The 12,223-nt window shown below is 37.9% G+C and overlaps 1 protein-coding gene across 1 annotated transcript in view; it reads right to left on the bottom strand.

Annotated features, from left to right (window-relative positions):
• Positions 1-12,223, bottom strand: part of tnr (tenascin R (restrictin, janusin)) — a 285,913-nt gene that overhangs the window by 96,214 nt on the left and 177,476 nt on the right. The window contains exons 8-11 of the mRNA XM_047369054.1: positions 11,839-11,958; positions 11,563-11,706; positions 9,530-9,645; positions 2,097-2,247 (exon numbers count right to left, since the gene is read on the bottom strand). Coding sequence (XP_047225010.1) covers positions 2,097-2,247; positions 9,530-9,645; positions 11,563-11,706; positions 11,839-11,958 — 531 coding nt within the window. The remainder of the gene's footprint in view (positions 1-2,096; positions 2,248-9,529; positions 9,646-11,562; positions 11,707-11,838; positions 11,959-12,223) is intronic.

Consider the following 12,223-nt stretch of genomic DNA (forward strand, 5'->3'; position numbering starts at 1 on the left):
GAAATATTTCAGGTCTTTTATTGTCTTAATACGGATGATTTTGGCATACAGCTCATGAAAATCCTATCTCATAAAATTAGCATATTTCATCCGACCAATAAAAGAAAAGTGTTTTTAATACAAAAAACGTCAACCTTCAAATAATCATGTACAGTTATGCACTCAATACTTAGTCGGGAATCCTTTTGCAGAAATGACTGCTTCAATGCGGCGTGGCATGGAGGCAATCAGCCTGTGGCACTGCTGAGGTCTTATGGAGGCCCAGGATGCTTTGATAGCGGCCTTTAGCTCATCCAGAGTGTTGGGTCTTGAGTCTCTCAACGTTCTCTTCACAATATCCCACAGATTCTCTATGGGGTTCAGGTCAGGAGAGTTGGCAGGCCAATTGAGCACAGTGGTACCATGGTGAGTAAACGATTTACCAGTGGTTTTGGCACTGTGAGCAGGTGCCAGGTCGTGCTGAAAAATGAAATCTTCATCTCCATAAAGCTTTTCAGCAGATGGAAGCATGAAGTGCTCCAAAATCTCCTGATAGCTAGCTGCATTGACCCTGCTCTTGATAAAACACAGTGGACCAACACCAGCAGCTGACACGGTACACCAGACCATCACTGACTGTGGGTACTTGACACTGGACTTCTGGCATTTTGGCATTTCCTTCTCCCCAGTCTTCCTCCAGACTCTGGCATCTTGATTTCCAAATGACATGCAGAATTTGCTTTCATCCGAAAAAAGTACTTTGGACCACTGAGCAACAGTCCAGTGCTGCTTCTCTGTAGCCCAGGTCAGGCGCTTCTGCCGCTGTTTCTGGTTCAAAAGTGGCTTGACCTGGGGAATGCGGCACCTGTAGCCCATTTCCTGCACACGCTTGTGCACGGTGGCTCTGGATGTTTCTACTCCAGACTCAGTCCACTGCTTCCGCAGGTCCCCCAAGGTCTGGAATCGGCCCTTCTCCACAATCTTCCTCAGGGTCCGGTCACCTCTTCTCATTGTGCAGCGTTTTCTGCCACACTTTTTCCTTCCCACAGACTTCTCACTGAGGTGCCTTGATACAGCACTCTGGGAACAGCCTATTCGTTCAGAAATTTCTTTCTGTGTCTTACCCTCTTGCTTGAGGGTGTCAATAGTGGCCTTCTGGACAGCAGTCAGGTCGGCAGTCTTACCCATGATTGGGGTTTTGAGTGATGAACCAGGCTGGGAGTTTTAAAGGCCTCAGGAATCTTTTGCAGGTGTTTAGAGTTAACTCGTTGATTCAGATGATTAGGTTCATAGCTCGTTTAGAAACCCTTTTAATGATATGCTAATTTTGTGAGATAGGAATTTTGGGTTTTCATGAGCTGTTTGCCAAAATCATCCGTATTAAGACAATAAAAGACCTGAAACATTTCAGTTAGTGTGCAATGAATCTAAAATATATGAATGTTAAATTTTCATCATGACATTATGGAAAATAATGAACTTTATCACAATATGCTAATATTTTGAGAAGGACCTGTATTTCTCGGCTGTCTTGTGAATGCCTTTGGTTCCACCCAGAGGAGCTGGAGGAGGTGTCTGGGGAGAGGGAAGACTGGATGTCTCTGCCGACACTGCTGCCCTCACGACCATGCCCGGATAAGCGCAAGACGATGAGAACAAGTATCCTATGAGGACTGTGTTTTGCAAAAGTTTAGTTAGGTGAGACCGTGTCAGACTATTTAAAGATTTAAAAAACAAAAGTAAAATCTTTAAAGTGATTCTAAAAGAAACCGGCAGCCAGTGTAGAGACGATAAAATAGATGTCATGTGCATACGTCGACTTTTCCCAGTTAGCAAGCGGCAGCATTTTGAACACTTGACAGTGGAGACAACGGAGAAGGGTCTGGCCATTGCTATTGAGTTTTATTAACTTTCCTATACAGTACCTCTTCGAAAATCTTCTCGTTTCTCCTGGCCCCGTTTCTAATCAGTGAACAACAGTACTCATACCTGCTCATGAGCAGGTACAGTAAACTAGGTACCAGTATGGAAAAACCACTAATGGAAATGCTCACAAAGCGAGCATAGTAGAGTGGAGATAGCCTAAATAGAGACAGTGGCAAAGGGGCAATACTTACAGGTTGTGAAGGTAGCAGTGACTGGCTGGCTTCGACCCTGATCTCTGAGTGCCACCAGGTTGACTGTATACTCCTCCCCAGGCCTCAGACCAGTCTGAACAAATGAGGTAATGGTGCTGGGAAGCTGGGCTGTCATTCCGCCATCATTGTCCTTTAAAATAACATAGAGAGAAGTGATGAAATATGATAATGATATTCTAACAGTGGCACTATGTAAGATTAAGAGATCCACACAAAAATATTTTTTTTGTGTGTAGACTTCTACTCCACACAAAAGAACAATTTACAAAAAGGACACATTTCTTATGCTGTAAATGTCCAGAAAACTAAGCTACAGTCTAAATTGTTTTCTACGTCTAAACTTTTTAGCACATTAACTTTCCAAACCATTTCACCTTGCAAAAATGTGTATGCAATTTTCAGGCCAAGTTCTGCAGAGGCAGCAGTCCAAAGGCCTGTCACTAATCAGTACAGAGGTGCCACCAACACCCAGCTGTTCTCAAAGAGTCAATATTGCAAATGCACTTCCTGCTGACAGATGTTTTACTGCTGGTCTGAGAACCCCAACAAGCTGCACTTTGGTGGTTGTTATCAAAGCAGAACATACAGCATCTTGTGAATGTCTTTAAAAACATTTCTAATGTAAATTTGAAATGTAATTTAGATAATGGGTTGGTCAGTAACAAATAACCAGAAATTGGAATAACTACAGGTCCTTCTCAAAATAACCCAAAATTCCTATCTCACAAAATTAGCATATCATTAAAAGGGTTTCTAAACGAGCTATGAACCTAATCATCTGAATCAACGAGTTAACTCTAAACACCTGCAAAAGATTCCTGAGGCCTTTAAAACTCCCAGCCTGGTTCATCACTCAAAACCCCAATCGTGGGTAAGACTGCCGTCCTGACTGCTGTCCAGAAGGCCACTATTGACACCCTCAAGCAAGAGGGTAAGACACAGAAAGAAATTTCTGAACGAATAGGCTGTTCCCAGAGTGCTGTATCAAGGCACCTCAGTGGGAAGTCTGTGGGAAGGAAAAAGTGTGGCAGAAAACGCTGCACAACGAGAAGAGGTGACCGGACCCTGAGGAAGATTGTGGAGAAGGGCCGATTCCAGACATTGGGGGACCTGCGGAAGCAGTGGACTGAGTCTGGAGTAGAAACATCCAGAGCCACTGTGCACAGGCGTGTGCAGGAAATGGGCTACAGGTGCCACATTCCCCAGGTCAAGCCACTTTTGAACCAGAAACAGCGGCAGAAGCGCCTGACCTGGGCTACAGAGAAGCAGCACTGGACTGTTGCTCAGTGGTCCAAAGTGCTTTTTTCAGATGAAAGCAAATTCTGCATGTCATTTGGAAATCAAGTTGCCAGAGTCTGGAGGAAGACTGGGGAGAAGGAAATGCCAAAATGCCAGAAGTCCAGTGTCAAGTACCCACAGTCAGTGATGGTCTGGTGTACCGTGTCAGCTGCTGGTGTTTGTCCACTGTGTTTTATCAAGGGCAGGGTCATTGCAGCTAGCTATCAGGAGATTTTGGAGCACTTCATGCTTCCATCTGCTGAAAAGCTTTATGGAGATGAAGATTTCATTTTTCAGCACGACCTGGCACCTGCTCACAGTGCCAAAACCACTGGTAAAGGGTTTACTGACCATGGTATCACTGTGCTCAATTGGCCTGCCAACTCTCCTGACCGGAACCCCATAGAGAATCTGTGGGATATTGTGAAGAGAACGTTGAGAGACTCAAGACCCAACACTCTGGATGAGCTAAAGGCCACTATCGAATCATCCTGGGCCTCCATAAGACCTCAGCAGTGCCACAAGCTGATTGCCTCCATGCCACGCCGCATTGAAGCAGTCATTTCTGCCAAAGGATTCCTGACCAAGTATTGAGTGCATAACTACATGATTATTTGAAGGTTGACGTTTTTTGTATTAAAAACACTTTTCTTTTATTGGTCGGATGAAATATGCTAATTTTGTGAGATAGGAATTTTGGGTTTTCATGAGCTGTATGCCAAAATCATCCGTATTAAGACAATAAAATACCTGAAATATTTCAGTTAGTGTGCAATGAATCTAAAATATATGAATGTTAAATTTTCATCATGACATTATGGAAAATAATGAACTTTATCACAATATGCTAATATTTTGAGAAGGACCTGTATGTTTTATTCACTCTGAGTAATAATGAAATAAAAACAGAATCATTGCCCATATTAGTGAGTTAAGGAGTAGAGAATTGTTTTTTTTTTTTGGATTTTATTGTTCATTTTTGTTTGTTTACTAAGAAACCTATAAAGAAAATCTCACCCCTAAAAAAAATCAATGTAAAGGTTTTACTCCAGATCTCGTAACAGACAAATCTTAGAGGTTTAATCTTTATGCAGAATAAATAAAGATCAAGCTGTAGAAAGACAGAAACATTGTCAGAAACAAACTATGAACAAGATTTTTTTATCCACTACACAAAATAATCGAGCATTTCCACAGGGAGGATAACAGCCCAAAACCTAAACCTAACGACAAACAACCAAAGCTTTTTATTTTGTTCTGTCTATTAACATTTCCTCAGGAAAACATCTTTGTCCTCATATGTACCTCTTAACATCAGCCTAAAGGTGCGAAACCAGGCTCTCATTTTCCGGGAACACTTGCTATGAACTGTTAAAGTGATCTTACCACAGTTTGATGTTCATGGCAGGCCTGTGTAAGCTTATTTCTCTATCCTTCTGGTTTTCAGATGTCATGTTATGCTCAGTTATGTGCAAAGTGGCTCTGTCTCCCAATGACAATATTAATATCTATGTATTGAGCAAATGTTGGAGTCTGTCGTTGTTTGAAATTGCAACAAAAGGGTGTGTGGTGGGGGCACTGAGGTAAAGCTTGCGACCCATGAGGGAGAGGCTACATTCCTTGCAGTTAGTATGCAATCTGACTGAATGTTTCATTTTAGAAGATTCACAAAAATTGAATGTACCTAATTGTGAGTCACTTGCAATTTTTCATGTTAATTGTGTTCATAATGGCGGAATGTAAACTTCAAACTGGAATCGCTTATGCTTCTATATGGAGAAATGCAAAAAAAAGACTCTAACAGCTAAGATCAAACCATTCTTAAATCCTGCTCAGACAGGATAATACTTTTCATTCGGAAGCAGAAATATTGCATTAACAAAAATCAGTTAACAGTATGTCACTCCGGGTAGCAAGAATATCATGAAACCTATCAGCGGAGCCGTAGCATGGATAAAAGAAAAACCCAGTGACTTTCACTTAGATTGTGAGGCAGAGCCATTGCTATGGTGGTGCACTAATGTTCTGAGTGCTCCTCATGTTTTAAATGTCACTTGGTATTGCTGTGAGCCAAATAATGGAGAAACCATCCACCCCCACTGTCTTCCTCCATCAAAAGGCTTCTGAAAGACTGAGGTTGAAGGTGAACCTTTTGTGCATGTACACATACAAAATAATGTTTACATTCACAGAGATGAAATGAGTAATCTTAACAGATTTATAAGTATCTATATGTTTCATTCAATGAAACATGTGAAGAAATATACATTATGAATATGCACTTTTTAATTTGCATCCAGACATTTGAGCTTTATTTTTTAATTGAAGATGATCCAGTGTCAACAGATGCTTTAGAAAGAATTATATTTAACTGTGCAATTTATTTTTTAAGAGCCCACTACACAATTAACAAAACCATGAAAAACTAAAAGCATAATATACTTTTCCAAAAGAAAAGTTATAAAACTGATATTCTTAATGTTGAAATGTTTTTTATACGTTGTACATGACCCTAATACTGTACCCTAACTTCAAGTTCCAGAATGACTCTGTGGTGCCATCAGTCATCTTCTTAGGTGTAGTATTTTGGAGCAGCAGCTTATATACAGCTGAGAGGAAGCAGTTAGATAAGCTCATCAGTAAGGCCAACACTGTTCTAGAAGCTCCTTCAGTGCAAACTGCTGCATCCTAGGTGCCTAAAGGAGTATTATTGCCGATCCTTCCTCCCAGCAGCTGTTAGACTTTTAACATCACTGCTCTGAACAGACTCATCCCTGTTGGTATTTGAACACTGTTTCCATTTCTTATAAATAGTGTGTTTTTTATGCGAAAATATACATTACATGTTGTACATTTCTTTACTATCCTATTGAGTTTTGCATTTCTTTACACCGAGTATGCTATTTTGAATAATTGCACAGAATTTTTTTCTCATGCTGTAAATTTGCCCACACTGTACAGTTATTCTTACTTTCCGTTTTTAGATTTTTACCATTGTGTGAATCTGCATGCTTCGACTTGCCTGTCACTTTGCTGCTGGTACACCTGAATTTCCCCACTGAGGTATAACGTTTTTTTCTATTCTATTTTATTCTATGTACTGTTCACATATGCTGCAAAAACAGCAACAGAATATTTTTTTGTTTCCCTTGCATGCACTTCATTGTTGGTTTTTCTTAACAATTGGGGGCTCAATGCTGCCTCTTCTACCTCTTTCTCTTTCTCTCTCTCTTTCTGTTTTTCCTCTTTTGAGAATTTTGTGTTGCACAGGTTACAACATTAATGCCAACTTTCATAACGAGATTGTCAAAATTCACAATCCCCGCTGTTGGATTAAATCCACAGGGGGTGGGACTGCCAACCTTTAATATGATTTCCCCTGTGGCGGTAGAGAGAGAGAGAGAGAGACAGTGAGTTAAAATTTAGTGGAAGAGATGCACAGGAAAATGAAAAGGATGCAAGGTAGTTATAGGCAAAAGAGTTACAAATATCGGCCAAGAAGTGGTGCACGGAAGCTATAATCAAGAGATCTGGAAAACTGGGAGGGGATGGATACCAATGAGGTACTGGGTAGTGGAAAAAGAAAAAGGAGGACAATGGCTACAGCCAGTGAAATAAAACTCATTTTCTTGTATACTGTAAAATAAACACAAAAAATAACATCTCAGTATCAGATTTAGGGCTTAGTGCCAGACCACAACAGAGGATATCTTTCTTGAGAACACCTTAAAGGAAAAAACCAATTACTGTGAGAGGGGAGATTAGAATTTGAAGTCTAACGAAAGGTTACAGCACTTCTTGCTTTTTAGCTCGAAACCTGACCTTGATATGATTTCACAAAGAAAAAGGGAAAAGGAATTTAATGGTCATCCATCTAACAGCCAATGAGCTTAGCACAATCCAGGCATTTAATTTCATTCAAGCTTCATACTGTGCAAGCCTCCAAGAAAACCTAAAGCTATATATCTTTCTTCCCCACTTAATTATTGGCATGGGGAAGATAAACACTGCATTGGTCTAATATTATCGTGAATTTGGACCTGATTAGTTGTAGATTATTCATCATGACTCATGAACAATGGCCAGGACACTCTTGCAATTGAGATTTTGATTCTCAAAGGTCTTTTTAGATTAAATAAAATATAAATAAGAAACAAAAAAATAAATCAAATTAAGATGCATGAAACTGCTTTTGAAGTTCTCCCTTGTTCACGGCTACCTTTATTCTTCTGAGCAGGTAACAACAGTTATGTACACAAAAAACACAGATTGTTAAACATACATCTCAAATTGCAGATCAGAACAGGAAAACAACAAAAAAAAGCTTTCTTGTTTGTGGGGAGGATAAAGGGCGGTGCTATGTACAGTAAGATAGGATTTGACCACAGGGTACTTAGCTGAAAATTAAAAATTTTCAATACATTTTGAACCAGATTAACATAAACAGTGCCCTGTAGGTTAGATGTAAAAAAAAATAAGTTTGGGTGTGTCCAAAATTGAAAGGTATCTATCTTCTAATGAAAATACCGATGTACATGCATCAGTGAGTGCGAATGTTGAAAAAAGCTATGTTGAATGTTGAACTTAATGTGGTGTTTCCTTGTATTTTGAACAAATAGTTAAAACAGAATTTCTCTTTGTTATAAAGGAAATTCATGGATCTCGTATGTTGGATGTCTGAAGATGTTTAATTGTAAAAAGATGCTACCTGCTCCAATATGCATGTTGTAGAGAATAACCTTGAAATTGTCTTTGGTAAATCTGAATGCATCTTTAACCTAGCTCACCTTGAAAATAGGCGGGTTCATCATTGTTTTTATCTTCGATGAAGAAATGCAAAAGTGCAACCCCTTCAGTTTCCTTGGTAAAAAATTCTGTGTTAAGTTTGGTAAAATTATTATTTTTTCCTCCAGAACAACATTGCAAAATGGGGTGTCCAGTTACTATGTAATAATGTTCTATGTATAGGATGCTGTGTACACTTGTTGGTCCCATTGTCATAATATCAACAGTTTATACAAAGTTTATTTGTAGTGGGGTTTTTGCATTGATGGGATAAACACATTTGGCCTGAATTGTAAATGATACAGTTCAGGCCTTACCTAATCCTATAAATGTTTAATGGCAACTAACAAATGTTATATAAATATAAATATTAAAAAAAACATACAAGCATGTCCTTGATGAAACTGGTGATCACGTGTTTGTAACTTATATGTCACTCAATTACATGTACCTTACTTTACACATCTGCTGTGATGGTATAGATTTATAAGATTATACATTAAATGTACTCACTAACATATAAATTCTTTTTATTTAAACATAAATATCAACTAATGTACTAATATCCAACTATTTGGTTTTGATTTCAAACCAGTATTAGATTAAACATATATATATATATATATATATATATATTATTTTTTTTATTTTCCCAACATGGCCTTAGTTATGATTATAAATTTATTAGTCATGAGACTAATATTACTGAAACAAGAGTGTTAGATAATTTTCCCCTTTTTTGAGGGTTCATTATGGACCTATATCTATAAATATGGGAGTAGAAAGATGATCCTTATAAACATACATACTGTATATCAAACACTGCTCTGGATAATTAAATAGCTTCATAGCCTAGAGTGTTAAAAATACAACTAAAATGCATAACGCAAGTTTATTGCGTTTGCTGCTTCCCTTTACAGAATATTAGTATCAAATTTGCAAATAGCTACTTGGACTGTAATAAATGTCAACTACTTACACAGGTAACATACATTCAATATATTTGATGAGGCTCATTGTTTCATGCATCATTAAGTCAATAAGAAACAATTTTTTTTCTTTTGTCTCCTTAAAAACTTCTAAGTAAGTTGTTTCATTACCAACACAACAAATGTAGACAGATGCAACTTTTCAATAGCAATAATATGTTGGGATGAAAATAACTAATACTCTTTTTTAGTAGCGGGATAGATCTCATACTGTCTGGGTCTATGTTTGGAATGAAAATTAGCATTTAGCTGAGCATGTATTCATTGCATATGAAAATCATCATCATCAAAACATTCCTGAACATTATCACATTTTGACCTACATATCATGCAGCCCTAGTTCATGACACTGGGTTCTACCTTGGGGATGAAGCTGATCTCCCATCCATCAAAGGAATAGTAAAACGGTTGCCATTGGACCTCCACTGACGTCTCTGTGATGGATTTAAAGACTAATCCATCTGGGTTGGTAAAATCTGGACAAATAGACAAAGATGTGCATTATTGTTCTTTAGTAACACTCTTTCAGTTCTGGTGTTTTACTTTAATTAGAATTTTTTTGATTAAGAAGATCGCTGTGTTAACTTTACTTATCACCTCCGCCAAGAAGGTTATGTGTTTGGTGGTGTCTGTCTGTCTGTCTGTCTGTCTGTCTGTCTGTCTGTCTGTCTGTCTGTCTGTCTGTCTGTCTGTCTGTCTGTCTGTCTGTCTGTTTACAAACTATCCAAAAATATTCCACGAAGTCATCCACAGTATAGCTCATCAGCATAGAAAAAAGCCGACATGCGTCAATGACCCTTGTTCCTTTTTGTTGACATGGCTTTTTCCTTTTCTCTCCAGATTTTCACCACTAAAATTAAATGTCAAAGATTTTCATGGTCTGGATCGACATGCAATTCTTGCAGATTATTTTGAGTTACAGACTTTAAAAAAAACAATTTTTTAACTTTGCAAAGGCAAATTCATATTAATTTAGTTGGGATTTTATGTGAGAGACATATGACACAAAGTTGACTATAATTCTGAAATGGAGTCTGAAAAAAAGTCTGAAAAGTGTGGTGCGTATTTGTATTCAGGCCCATATTCAATACTTTGTCTCATGTTTAGTCAGATTGGATGGAGTGCTTTCAGGTTCTCAATTGGATTAGTTAGGTCTGGACATTAACTAGGCATTCAAGCACATTAAAAAGCTATAATCTAAATCAGTCCACTGCTGCTTCATAAAGACCAGATTTTTGGAGTGCACAAAGTGTTCTCTGCAGCTTCCCAGGTTACAATGGGGCTTTTGACTGCTTCTCTGATTGCTCTCCTCACCTGGCTTGTCAGTTTTAGTAGATGATCAAGTTAAGTCTACAGTTACTGTTCACTTCCCACTTTCACACAATGAATTGAACAGTGTTCTTTGAGATATTTAAAGCTTGCGATATTGTACCTTAACCTAACTTTGTAGTTTTCACAGAACATCTGGATTTACATTTCATAATTTAAACTATACACATAAGGAATATATTAACTAAGATTTCTGAAGGCAATTCTAGTAGTAAACAAATTTTAAAAACGTTTAAGGGGTGTGAATATTTTGAAAGGTACTGTACTTCCTAAACACTGATATGTGATTATTTTGTTGTATAAAGATTTTCAGCAATATGACTTTATTGGACAAAAATATATAATTTTTCCTTGTAAACTCAGCTTATTCCTTGAAAATACTAAAATCCCGACAGCTAAAATTCACCAGCAGCTATGTTCTTAAGCATCTCTATGGATAATCAAATTCTCTATTTTATAATCTTATTTCAAGAAGACAAACTGGTATATCATATCCTCACAAAAAAAAAAAATGGTTCCATCAAGTTTAATAAAGTTAAATTGACTTTATCACTCAAAATTGTATCATAACTGAAAAGAAATTCACTTATCTGTGAAATTGAGGATGATTTTAGCAGCCTTGATGGGCCTAATGAAAATATGTTTGTGCAGCCACACATCAGCTGCAATAATGAACAGGCTATTACTTAGTTAGGGGTTTGATAAGTGTGTGCTCTTGGTAAGCATGAAAACAACTGGTATGCCTTCTGAGCAGATTCGCCAGCTTGCCATTAACACCTGCCAGTGTGTGCGTGACACTAAGCAGTTTTTACAGGTTACATCGCAGCCTGACAGTCTAAACAAGCAGGTCGTGATCTTAAATAACTTGCAAGGATTTTCTTTTTTAAAAAGGCAGGTGTAAACGTATTAACAAACTGTCATAATGTTTTAATGGAAATTTTCTGTAAAACCATGAAAAGTATATTAGGTCTTGATCTGGAAAAGAAAGTATAGACTCCAGCAACTGCCAAGTACATCTTCAGAAAAGAACATACACTATAAACAAAGTAAAGAACTACACTTACACGTCCAAACAGTAATACTGGAGGGAACGCTGATTGAGTTGTTGATGACAGCAAACACATTGATGTTGTACTCTATGCCTGCTTCAAGACTTGTGATAATCCAAGATGTTGTGTTTCCTGGCAGCCTTATTTCTAGTTGCACACCTGACAGAAAGAACGGGAAAAAAAAGACAAGAAGATGCACTTTTACTCCCTGCTGATTTATGTAAGGCATTATGACACAGCAGATCCTTGAAATAGTATTCTTTTCTAGATGAAAGACAGATAGCTCCTTACCTCCAGGGCTGGTTGGTGTGTACGTCACTAAGAAATCTGTCACCCTTACAGACCCTTCCCACTCCAGCTCAATAGTACGATCTGTAACTCCTCGTGTATTCAAATTCATGGCAGGTGCCACTATTGAAACAAACACACACACAAAAAAACATGACTAGTTGTCTTGTAGTGATAGTTTCGCTCAAAGACCGAACCTTTGAACTGCAGTGATCCATTCAATTTATAAAAAATGAAGCAGAAAAAAACAGAAAGCTTATTAATTTTGAATAAAAAGGTTTTCTTTGTATTCCAAAACAAAATGTGATTAATTCACTAGCCTGTTTTGACTATGTAAAATAAAAACACATTGTCAAAAAATAAGACAAATAGAGACTGATGGGTCTTG

This window comes from Girardinichthys multiradiatus, chromosome 6 (assembly GCF_021462225.1).
Source record: "Girardinichthys multiradiatus isolate DD_20200921_A chromosome 6, DD_fGirMul_XY1, whole genome shotgun sequence".
NCBI lineage: Eukaryota > Metazoa > Chordata > Actinopteri > Cyprinodontiformes > Goodeidae > Girardinichthys > Girardinichthys multiradiatus.